At 38.2% G+C, this 13,359-nt stretch overlaps 1 protein-coding gene across 1 annotated transcript in view; it reads left to right on the top strand.

Moving 5' to 3' along the window:
• The first annotated feature begins 10,193 nt into the window (after positions 1-10,193).
• Positions 10,194-13,359, top strand: part of ERICH6 (glutamate rich 6) — a 37,490-nt gene continuing 34,324 nt past the window's right edge. Inside the window, exons 1-2 of the mRNA XM_072618296.1 lie at positions 10,194-10,686; positions 12,658-12,727. Coding sequence (XP_072474397.1) covers positions 10,515-10,686; positions 12,658-12,727 — 242 coding nt within the window. The 5' untranslated portion in view covers positions 10,194-10,514. The remainder of the gene's footprint in view (positions 10,687-12,657; positions 12,728-13,359) is intronic.

Below are 13,359 nucleotides of genomic sequence, written 5' to 3'. Positions count from 1 at the left end.
ACCCACAGGCTGTGCACAGGTTAACACATTTTCTTGCTCTCTTGCTCTGACCCGTTCTCTTATTCTGATCATACATTTATCTGATTAATGAACATAAAGTTCATGACTAATTACTTCCATAAAACAACATTTGGAAAATTTATTCATTCCACCCACCTAATGTGCCTTAAACTCCTATTTTCCACCTACTCATATCTTACTCATCCTTCAAGACCTAGTTCAAATCCCATCTCCTAAGTAAAACAATCCTCGACTTCCTCACCCTAAGATGATCTTTCCCTTCATGCAACTCTCATGTTCTCTATCAGGTATCTGACTGTTAAAAAAAAGTTTGAGTGTTTTTTTTTCTTTACTTTACTTTCAAATGCCCAAATATGCTTGCTTCCTCCCTCTTCCTCTCAGAGAACCATACCTTAGGACAAAGAATAAAAGAGAAGGGGAAAACAAAAGCTAATCAATACACCCACCAAGTACAACCTTACTTGTAATGTTCCACACTAGCAGTGTCAAATAGAAATGGGTGACGCTAAATCATATAAGTGTGTTCATCCTTCATTGCTGAAGAAGACCATGCCATCAGAGAAACGATGACATGACTTGCACTTGACTTTGTTTTGAGTGAGGGAGGGGGTTGTGCAGGTCACCAGCCTCACTTCTCCTCCAAAGCCATCTGAATTCAGTGACCTGAATTCATCAGGATGACTGGAGATGACGCAGGATGGGGCAATTGGGGTTAAGTGACTTGCCCAAGGTCACACAGCTAGTGAGTGTCAAGTGTCTAAGGTGAGATTTGAACTCAGGTCCTCCTGACTCCTGCACTGGTACTCTATCCACTGCACCATCTAGCTGCCCCAAATTATATATAAGCATCCTGGCAGATCACATATTGGCTTAGAAAACCACATTTTAAATTTTTATTTATTCATTTTTAGTTTTCAATATTCACTTTTATAAGGTTTTGAATTCTAAACTTTCTCCCCTTTCTCCCCTTCTCCCTCCCCAAGATGGCATGCAATCTGATATATGCTATACATGTACAACCATATTAAACATATTTCCACATTGGGCATGTTGTAAAGAAGAATCAGAACCAAAGGGAAAACCCACAAGAAAGCAAAAACAAAAAAGAAAGAGAAAATAATATGCTCCATAATTTTTTCTCTGAATATGGATAACATTTTCCATCTTTAGTCTTTTGGAATTGCCTTAGATCACTGCATCGCTGAGAAGAGCTAAGTCTGTCAAAGCTGATCATCACACCATGTTGTTACTGTGTACAATGTTCTTCTGGTTCTGTTCACTTCACTCAGCATCAGTAGAAAACCAAATATTAATATTACCAATGTTTTACTGTATTCTTATTCATTTTGTTGAATATTTCCCAGTTATATTTTAATCTGCTTCTGGCTCCACTTGGGAGGGTTGTTGGCTGCATTCAAGAGGAGGTGCTTTCTCCTGTCTTCTTTGAGGTCAAACTTGGTCTTTGGATTTCAAAGCATTTTGCTCTGATTTGTTAGTTGCTGTTTAATGGCATTGTGCATGTTGTTTTCTTGGTTCTACTTATTTTGCTCTGCATCCACTCATATAAATCTTCTCATGCTTTTCTGTAGCTTTCCTTGTCATCATTCTTTACTTTGCAGTTACATTCCATTACATTCATGAGTTATAATTTCTTTAGTCTTTCCCTGGTTGATGATTTTCTCCCTTGTTTCTTATTCTTTCCTACTATCTAAAGTGATACTACAATTATTTTGGTTTATATGAGATCTTTCTTTAATCATTGGCAACCCTGTCTAGTAGCCAAATTTTTGGATTAAAGAGTATGGACATTTGAGTCACTTTCATAAGATAATCCCAAATTGCTTTCTGGATTGATTGGACCAACTATTTGTCTATTAATCACATATTTAGTATTTCTGTTCTCTTAAGCCTTGACCATTAACTGTCTATAAAGCACATGCTTTGTGCAGGGAACACTATTCTAAACCTCTGTAGAATATTTTGTTGTTCAGCTGTTTTCATTACTGTCTGACTCTTCATGACCCCATTTTTTAGGGGTTTTCTTGATAAAGATACTAAAGTGATTTGCCCTTTCTTTCTCTGGCTCATTTGACATATGAGGAAACTGAGGCAAACAGGGCTAAGTGACTTGCCCAGGGTCACATAGCTAGTAAGTGAGTATCTGAGCCCAGATTTGAACTCAGGAAGATGAATCTTCCTGACTTCCTGCCTGGCACTTTCTACACTATGGCACTACCTTGCTGCCTTTCTGTGGAATATACAGATGACATAATCAGTCAACAAGTATTCACTAAATACTTACTATAACTTAGGCACTGTGCTAAGCATCATCTTCTCTCATGGAGCTCGTAGCTCTATAGGGGGATGATGGTAATGATGATGAAGATGATAAGGATGATGATAATTAGCAAGCATTATATATCTACCATATACCAGGCACTTTGCTAATGCGTTACAAATATTATCTCATTTGATCCTCACAACAGCCCTGGAAGGGAAGTGTTAATATTATTCCCCATTTTACAATTGAGGGAGCTGAGGCAAACAAAGTTGAAGTGACTTGCCCAGGGTCACACAGCTAGTGAGTGTCTGAAGCTAGATTCTCTGTACTCTATTCACTGCATCACTGTCCAACAAGACCTCACACACAGACACACAACATGCCAATATGAACATATGGATATGATAATAAAAATTATATTTGATAATTGGATGAGTGGTAAAAACCTAGTATTATCTTCAAGGCTCAAGGGGAAGACTAGTATAGTTTTCAGCTAGTATGGATGTCTTCCATTATTATTTTTACTATACCACACTTACTCAATGTATGTTGATAAAAAGAATGCTACATTGGAGTCAAAGGACCTGGATTTGAATCCTACTTCTGGCCCTTCTATTGGTGTGACCATGGGTAAAGTATCTGAGCTCTATGAGTCAAAGAAAAATCTAAGATTAATTTCTTCTGTGGTTGGGGGGAGAAGGGACTGTAGAGATGTAATTTAATCTTTAAGGAAATTTCAACTTTCTATCCCCTATTCCCAAGACACTGAGAGATTAAGCCCTGCTATGTCCCAAAAGTAGGACTTCAACCACTTTTCAGGTGAGTTAAACATTTGCTGACTAACAAGCTTTCCATGTTCTTTTGTTTTCTTTGTTGCAATTAATTTACATTGGTTGAACTTCTGGGTGAAATGTTTATAATCAGTGTCAATGTCATTTCTGTTGTCCATTTCCCATTTTTGATGCACAACACTTTCTTAAAATAATTCAGGGCTCAATCTTCTTAATTTTAAACTATATCTTTTTCTTGTTATTTTGTTTTCTTTGGGGATTTTTGTTTGTTTTATGAAATCTGATCTTAATTCTGTTGAGTCAGTGATTCAGCTACAGAGTGAAATGACTTGCAAATATGATATTAAGACTATTATGTCTATAATGTTAAAAAGTGTGGTCAGTTTCATTCTTTGTGATGCTACTTAGCACTCACCATCTCTAGCACATGCCAATCCTTTTTTGGGAGGAAATATTCATAAGGACTTGAGAATCTGCTATAATCTATCAACCTTTAGCCTCATTTCTTTCTTCAGAGCCATATTTTCACACATATATTTCACCCCATCCTCACCTTTCCCTACCTTTGCAAGGTCACCAAATATCAGAGTATATGTTGATGTGAAATGGAGAGTCTTATCTAGTTCTTCATAGAATTTCTCTACCATTTCATCCTCAGTAGTTGGTGTGTTAGCTGAAATTATTTTCATGGTGGCCTTTTTGCAAATATTTATCTGTAATACATGTGATTGTGTACCATGAAATAGTATTTCTTGTTGCTTTGGGATTCACCATAAAAACCACTTTGCCAACTTCCTTTTATCTACAGTTTCACTTTTGGTTTTATTTCACTTCTTCTGGTTTTATCTGGTTTTCACAAGAAGATTAAGATTGGTATGGTTCAATTTCAGTAATATGTCTACTTATTGTTCATTGGATTAGGATTTCGTATTTAGAATACCAACATAAAGTAAAAATTTGTTGACAGTCTAATAATTATGTAATTCCTAATATTCTCTGCCTAGCATCACTGTAGAATTAGAACAAGGACACGCAAAACTAAAAGCTGATTTTAAAAAATTTTCTGCTTTGTGGGTTGCCATGGACAAAAAATATTTCATTAGCACCTTCCCTCCTGGTGATTCTCTCTGTGATTAGTTAAGCTGTTAGTCTGGAGAACAGACTGTTCTCAGGACCATACTTGAAGCCTTTCCAGCATGATAAAACCTGCCAGGGCTTGTCCTCTGTTGGCATCTCTTTCAAGAACCAGGGTCACAATGAGGCATTAAAGTAGGATTTATGAGGAGGATTAAATTATAATCATTCGTAATACCATGCCTGGCATTATGAATGATGGGGCTGCAGTAACTCAACTGGGTCGTATTAGGATTAGGGCTTAGGGCATTAAGAGCTAGAAAGGAATTAGAGATCATCTAGTCCAATGCCTTCATTTTACAGATGTGGAAACAGAGGTACAGAGAGAAGTGAACATGATTCCACAGAATCTTAAATCTAGAAGGGGCCTCAGAGACCCTCTAGTCCATGGGTTCTTAAGCTTTCTGAGTGCATGGACTCCTTTGGCAGTCAGTAAAGCCTGGAGAGCCCTTCTCAGAAAGTTTTTTTTAATTTCATAATTGAAGGAAATGATAACAAAACACTAGTGAGGAGGAAAATGGAGAAAGGAAAGAGAAAAGCATAAATTGGAGTGGGTAGGAAATAGGATGGAGAGAAAGACACAGTTAATAATCATAACTGTGAGTGTGAATGGAATGAACTCTCCCATAAAACAGAAGCAGGTAACAGAGTGGATTAAAAATCATAATCTTACAATATGTTGTTTACAAGAAACACATTTGAAGCAGAGAGATATATCCAGAAAAAAGTAAAAGGCTGGAGTAGAATATATTATGCTTTGTCTGAAGTAAAAAAAGCGTGGGTAGCAATCCTGATCTCAGACAAAGCAAAAGCAAAAATAGATTTAATTAAAAGAGATAAGGAACCATATTGTCAATTAAAAGAGATAAGGTAACATAGACAATGAAGTATTATCATTACTAAACATATATGCACTGGATTCTTAGAGAAGAAATTAAATGAGTTACAAGAAGAAATAGGCAGCAAAACTATACTACTGGGGGACCTCAACCTCTCCCTCTCAGAACCAGATAAATTTAACCACAAAATAAATAAGAAAGATGTTAAGAAGGTGAATAGAAGTTTAGAAAAGTTAGATATGGTAGACCTTTGGAAAAAATACTGAATGGGGATAGAAAGGAATACACCTTTTTCATAGTGGTACATGGCACCTACACAAAAAATGACCATGTATTAGGGCATAAAAACCTCACGATCCATGCAGAAAGGTAGAAATTTTAAATATATCTTTTTTGGATCATGATACAATAAAAATTACATAAAGGGCCATGGGGAAATGGTCTAAAAATTAATTGGAAACTAAATAATATAATCTTAATGAATGAGTGGTTCATACTACAAATCACAGAAACAATCAATAGCTTCCCCTAAGAGAATAACAATAATGAGACAATATAACAAAACTTGTGGGATACAGCCAAAGCAGTTCTTAGGGAAAATTTCATATCTTTAAATGCTTACATGAATTAAATAAAGAAAGAGAAGATCAATGAATTGGGCATGTAACTAAAAAAAAAACTAGAAAAAGAACCAATAAAAAATTCCCAATTAAACGCCAAATTACAAATTCTGAAAATCAAAGGAGAGGTTAATAAAATTGAAATTAAGAGAACTATTAAACTAATAAAAACTAAGAGCTGGTTTTTTGGAGGAAAATGATAAAATAAATAAACATTTGGTTAATTTGATTTTTTTTTAAAAAAGAAGAAAACCAAATTACCAGCATCAAAAATTAAAAGGGTGACTTCACCAGCTATGAAGTAATTGGAGCTATAATTAGCCCCAATAATTAGAAGCTATTTTGCCCAACTGTAGGCCAATAAATTTGACACTCTTAGTAAAATGGATGAATACTTACAAAAATATAAATTGCTGAGATTAACAGAAGAGGAAATAAAATACTTAATCCTATTTCAGAAAAAGAAATTAAACAAACCATCAATGAACTCCCTAAGAAAAAACCTCCAGAGCCAGATGGATTTATAAGTGTATTCTACCAAATATTTAAAGAACAATTAATCCCAATACTATACAAACCATTTGGAAAAATAAGCAAAGGAGTCCTGCCAAATTCTTTTTGTAATACAAATATGGTGCTGATACCTAAACCAGAAAGAGCCAAAATAGAGAAAGAAAACTATAGATCAATTTCCTTGATGAATATAGATGCAAAAATTTTAAACAAAATATTAACAAAGAGATTATAGCAACTTAACATGTGGATAAAATACTATGACCAAGTGGGATTTATACCAGGAATGCAGGACTGGTTCAATATTCGGAAAACTATCAGCTTAGTTGATCATATCTATAATGTAATTAACAAATAAAATTATCTCAATAAATACAGAAAAATCATTTGACAAAATATACACTCATTCCTATTAAAACACTGGTGTGTGTGTTCATCCTTTGTTGCCAAAGAAGACCATGCCATCAGAGAAGTAATGATATGACTTGTACTTAACTTTGTTTTGAGTGAGGGAGAGCTATGCAGGTCACCAACCTCACTTCTCCTCCAGAGCCATCTGAATCCAGTGACCAGATATTCATCAGGATGACTGGAGATGACCCAGGATGAGGCAATTGGGGTTAAGTGACTTGGCCAAGGTCACACAGCTAGTGAGTGTCAAGTGTCTGAGGTAAGATTTGAACTCAGGTCCTCCTGACTTCTGCACTGGTGCTCTATCCACTGCACCACCTAGCTGCCCCTATTAAAACACTAGAGAGCATAGGGATGAATAGAGTTTTTCTTAAAATAATAAGTAGCCTCTATCTAAAACCACCAGCAAGTATTAATGTAATGTAATGGGGATAAGCAAGAAGCATTTCCAGTTAGGTCAGGCGTGAAACAAAAATGTCCATTATCACCATTGTTATTCAATATTGCACTAGAAATGTTAGCTTTAGCAATAAGAAAAAGAAACAGAAGGAATTAGAATAGACAGTGAAGAAACAAAGCTATCCCTCTTTGCAGATGATACAATGGTATATTTATAGAATCCTAGAGAATCAACTAAAAAAACTACTTGAAATAATAAACAACAAAATAAAGTCACATAAATCATCAACATTTTCTATACATTACTAATAAAACCCAACAGCAAGAGATAGAAAGAGAAATTTCATTTAAAGTAACCATAGAGAATATAAAATATTTGAGAGTCTACCTGCCAAGACAAACCCAGGAATGACATGAACACAATTACAAAACATTTTTTACACAAATAAAGTCAAATCTAAATAACTGGAAGAATATCAATTGCTCATGGGTAGTCAGAGCTAATATAATAAAAATGACAATGCTACATAAATTAATTTATTATTCAGTGCCAAAAATCAAACTATCAAATATATTTTCTGGAGATAGAAAAAATAATAACAAAATTCATCTGGACAAACAAAACATCCAAAGTGAAGAGAATTAATGAAAAGAAATGCAAGGAATTTCAAGGCCTGGTCCTACCAGAACTAAAACTGTATTATAAAGCAGCAATCATCAAAACTACTTGGTACTAAGAAATAGAGTTGAGGATCAGTGGAATAGGTTAGGTACATAAGACACAATCTTCAATGATTATAAACTGCTGGGAAAACTGGATAATAGTTTAGAAGAAACTAGGCATAGACCAACATCTTATACCATATACCATGATAAGGTCAAAATGGGTACATGATTTAGACATAAAGGGTGATACTACAAGCAAATTAGAAGAGCAAGAAACAGTTTACCTGTCAGATCTATGGAGAACAGAAGAATTTATGACCAAAGAGATAGAGAACATTATGGAATGCAAAATGGATCATTTTGATTACATTAAATTAGAAAGGTTTTGCATCAACAAAGCCAATGCAATCAAGATTAGAAGTGAAACAGAAAGCTGGGAAATAATTTTTACAGCCAATGTCTCTGATAAAGGCCTCGTTTCTAAAATATAGAGAGAACTGAGTCAAATTTATTAGAATACAAGTCATTCCCCAGTTGATAAACAGTCAAAGGATATGAACAGGCAGTTTTCAGATGATGAAATTAAAGCTATCTATAGTCATATGCAAAATGCTCTAAATCATTATTGATTAGCAAAATGCAAATTAAAACAACTCTGAGGTACCACATCATACCTATCAGATTGGTTGACATGATGAAACAGGAAAATGATAAAGGTTGGAGAAGATATAGGAAAATTGGAACACAAATGCATTGCTGGTGGAGTTGTGAACTGATTCACCCATTCTGGAGAGCAATTTGGAACCATGACCAAAGAGGTAGAAAATTGATTCAGCAATATCACTTCTAGTTCTGTATCCTAAAGAGATCAGAAAAATGTGAAAAGGACCCACATGTAGAAAAATAATTATAGTATCTCTTTTTGTGACAGCAAAAAATTGGAAATTGAGGACATGCGCATCAATCGGGGAATGGCTGAACAAGTTGTGAAAGATGAATTTAATGGAATACTGTTGTTCCATAAGAAATGATGAGCAGGTGGACTTCAGAAAAGCCTGGAAAGTCTTATGTGAACTGATTCTGAGTGAAGTGAGCAGAACCAGGAGAACATTGTACACAGCAACACTGTGTAATGACCAACTTTGATAGACTTAGCTTTTCTCAGCTACACAATGATCTAAGACAATTCCAAAAGACTAAAGATGGAAAATGCCATCCACATCGAGAGAAGGAACTGTGGAGTCTGAATGCAGATTGAAGTAGAACTGTTTTCTCTCTTTTTCTTGTAGTTTTTCCCTTTGGTTCTGATTTTTCATTACAACATGACTAATATGGAAATATGTTTAATACGAATGTACATGGATAACCTATATCAATTGCATGCCACCTCAGGGAGGGGGTGGTAGGGAAGAGGGACAAATTTAGAACTGAAAATCTTATAAAAGTGAATGTTCAAAGCTAAAATTAAATAGATACCTTTCTTTAAATGCTTGTTTATCCTCAGTTTTTCAAGTGGTCCAGTGACATCACAGGGTGATGCCTTGTCTTACTCGTGGATTGGATTGAAGTGAGGCAGTGGCACAAAGTCATCAGCCTCACTCTCTCTTCCAAAGTCATCGAAGTCCAGTGGCAAGACGAAAGTCAAGAAGACTGGCAATGGCCCAGGACAGCAGTGCTATGGACACATGGACACATGATTGTGCCTTCTACGATCCCTGACCAAGCTCTAAGAGCTTCCTAGCACCTCCTTTAGCCACCTTCCTGGCTGTTGGAACAAATTGTTCTCATTCACCTATTTCACCAGGAGAAGTCTTCATATGCTTGGGGGAGGTCTTCATATCCCCCTAATTCACCAACAGGTTTAGGGTCCATGCATTACCCTCAACCTGGTTTAGTCCATCAGCTAAGATGGTTTTGTCAGAATGTGGCCACTGTGCATGTTACAGCTTCTTGGAGCCACAGGTGAGAGTTGGGTCAAAGGTGACCACCAAAGGTGTGTATGGAGAGCTCAGGGAGGATTAGCACCTCTGGTGTGAGAGCTTGCCAAGCTCTTTTCATCTACTTCTGTAGATGTTGGTGTCCAAATGCTTATTGATTGACTGATTAATTGACCTGGGAACTGAGATGTCTTATAAATGGAAGAAGGTATCAAATCTTTGGGAGACAGATGGAGGAAAGGTAGAGAAAAGCAGTAGCAAGACCTAGAGGGGGAAAGAAGGGGAATGGGAAAGAACAAGTTTGTTAACTTTCAAAAAAATTAAATTGTTGAAAGATTGGATTTCAATTAAAGTGACTTGGCTCTACGACTTACTAGCTGTGTGACCTTAGAGAAATTATTTCTGCTGAGTTTCGTAGAAATGTAGATATTGGACCAGACTGGAGGATCTCTTTAGGTTGCTTGGGTTCTAACCAGGTTCTTGTCAGCCTTTCGCACAGCTGGCTCTCTCCCTTTGGCCTTCCTTTCTCCTAGACCTTACAGGATCGAGGAGCAAGGCTGGAAACTGAATGAGTGGATGGCACTGGGCCAAAGGCTGCACCAATCAGTCCGTACAGCATCTTCCGTTGCCCCAGGGCCCCAGCGGGAAGGCACCAAAGGGAGCCAGGACCGAGAAGGCGAGGCAGGCCCTTCCAGTCCAGGGAGCATTCCAGACAAGGCCCTCCCTCCGTGCCCGCTCAGGCAGTTGCCCTTGGACACGGAACGCACAACACTCGTGGACGCTCTGCGCTTCTCGCAACCGGGGTCCAGCCCTCGCTGCGTGTTCTCGCACCCCCTCCCGCAGGCCCAGCCCCCGTGCACCCACACCTACCGCGCTCCTCAGGAGCCTGCCCTGCTCGGACCATGGCCAGCTCCAACCCCGACGAGAGATCGCCGCCGGCCTCTCACACCAACCTGAGCAGGGTGGGCAGCAGCAGCAGCAGCAGCAGTGACAGCAGCCTGTACGTCAGCAGCCGAGGCAGCCAAACAGCTGATAGCAGCAGTCCGACGTCCGACGACATATACAGACAGAGAAGTACCGGCACCTCCACCCCCGGGGCGCAGGGGTCCTGGGGCTCGCTCGCCAGCCGGGCACCGTCTCGTCCCCGCCGCCCTCCCCTTCTCCCTTTAAAATATTTCAACGTCCAGGAGCCCGTTTGGTGACCTGGGTTCTAATCGTGCTCCTGCCACTGGCCGTGTGACTGAGCAAACCGCCAACCCTCTCTGGGCCTGGTTCCTCCCGTTAAAATAAGGGATTGGATTTAGGCAATCTCTTTGTTTAGTTGTACAGCTAACTCCCGTGAGGGAGCTCTCTCCATCGATGCACATTTGTAACTATTCCACAAGGTGTAGAGACCTAGAGTTGTCCTTGGCCGCTGAGAGGTTAAGCAACTTGCCCAAAGTTACACAGCCAGCATGGGTTCAAGATGAACCCAAGTCGTCCCAACTCTATCCACTACAAACCTGTCTCCTCTTCCTATTAAATATGGATTGGCGCTTTGTTCTTCTCTAGTTCATCTCTAGGGAAGCACTTGCGATCTACCCATGATACAGGGTTCTGATTCTGATGTTAGATCTATGTAATGTAGGCAAATGCCTTCATTCCTCTGGGCATCGTTTTCACTGTTTATGAGATGGAGAGTTGAATTAGATGATCGCTAAGATTCTAGTTCCAAATCTCTCATCCTATGAAACTGTTCAAAAGAAGCCTTCCACTCCATTGTGGGGTGGGGAGGGTTTGAGGGGGTGGGGGTGGCATGGATGTGGAGAGGAATATCTTACTTTGAATATTTGTAATCTTTCCAAAGAAGTTAGAAAGACTCATCTTCCTGAGTTCCAATCTGACTTCAGACACTTACTAGCTATGTGACCCTGGATAAGTCACTTCACCCTGTTGGCCTCAGTTTCCTCATCTGTAAAATGAACTGGAGAAGGAAATGGTAAACCATTCCAGTATCTTTGTCAAGAAAACCCCAAATGGGGTCAATAAGAGTGAGACACAACTGTTCAGTGAACAATATCTTTTCAAATCAATAGGGGTTAGCTTTACAAGTAAAATTTTTCTCCAATCATTAACCTCTTGGAGCCTCAGTTACCTCAGCAGTAAAATGGGACAATATCCTTGCTCTACCTCCCCCACAGGGTTTTTGAGAGGATGAGAAAAAGCAATGTATGTGAAAGCCTTTGTAAGCCATAAAGGGTCTGTCTAACAATAATTTAGATTTTTCTAGAACAGGTCCTTAACTTGTGTTTCATGGATACTCTTGGCAGTCTGGTGAAGCCTGTCCTCAAATTTATCTTTTTAAATGCATAAAATAAAACATATAGGGATTACAAAGGAAACCAAAAGTTAATGAAAATAAGGATGTATTTTTTTTCCATACAAGTTCATATACTCCTAGAAATACATCCACGCCAATAGACCCTATGTTAAGAGTGATTTGAGATTTACTGAGCACTTTACATATATTATCATATTTGATCTTCAAATGACCCTATAGAGTAGGTACTATCCCCATTATACAGGTGAGGAAACTGAGGTCCAGAGAGGTAATGTGATTTACCTAATGTCATTCAGATAGTAGGAAGTTGATAAGAAACAGGTTTCAAACACTACCTCTGCTAAATGCACTACTCTATATGCCACATTGCCACTCTCCAGTAACTGACTTTACAAATATAAGGTAGCATTTTTTAATTACCTTTGCTTTCAGTTTGGCTTATGCACAAATCCCCCACCCTCTCTAAAAAGTGCATTTTTTTTGGATTCAGACAAGGGTGGCCTCATGAAGATGCTCTACTGGCTAATGGTGCTGTAGTCAAACACTTTTTTTTTTTTTAACAAAACCTTGCTTATACTTAGCCTAGGACCCAACTTTCTTATTCTCTAACTACTCCTAGTCATGGGTGGTCATCCTTTCCCCTGTCCTCCAAAGGCAGATGATGCTTCTTCAAAGAGGGAAGGTGAGGAGACCCCAAAGAATTTAAAATACATTTCATTCCACAGGTGGTGGTGTTCCCAGGGCACTTGGGACATTTAGGAAAGAAATTCCATCTTCCTTCCAGGATTCAGCTAGGTAAGAAAACAATGAACATAAGTCCTCATTTCATTTTTAGCTGAATAGTAAAATGTAGTGTGTAGCTAAGTACAGTAAGACAAATCGTTGTTTTGAAAATTCATATGGTAAATTATTTACAGAGACGCATAATGTAGGAACCACTATGGGAAGAAGTCTGAAGAATAAGATACATTCTTGCTTCTCCAATAGCTGAAAGTCTAGCTGGGGTAGTAAAGACAAACACGTGCACAATTATAATCCACAGAAGCACATGTAAATGTCAGCTAAGTAATTTAGGCAGTAGTTTAGGTCATAACAATTGAAAGAAATCTAGCAGGTGGTCAAGAGGTCTGTGAAACAAGATGCCAAGATGTTTGAGGAGATATCCACATGGTTAGTGAAGTCCTAGACGTGGGGAAAAGAGAAAGACCGAGTCAGTTGCAGAACTTGAAAGAGGAGGACAAAGGACTGGAAACTGATGCATTACAGCAACAAATGGGTGATACAGTGATCCTCAGTCTTTGGGGTCTCAGAACCCATTTACACTTTTAAAAATTATTAAAGACCTCTGCAAAGAGCTTTTGATTATGTGGCTTATGTCTGTTGGTGTTTACCACATTTGAAATTAGAATATTTAAGTATTATTGTGA

Source organism: Notamacropus eugenii, chromosome 6 (assembly GCF_028372415.1).
Source record: "Notamacropus eugenii isolate mMacEug1 chromosome 6, mMacEug1.pri_v2, whole genome shotgun sequence".
Lineage (NCBI taxonomy): Eukaryota > Metazoa > Chordata > Mammalia > Diprotodontia > Macropodidae > Notamacropus > Notamacropus eugenii.
This window is presented reverse-complemented; position numbering and strand designations above follow the sequence as displayed.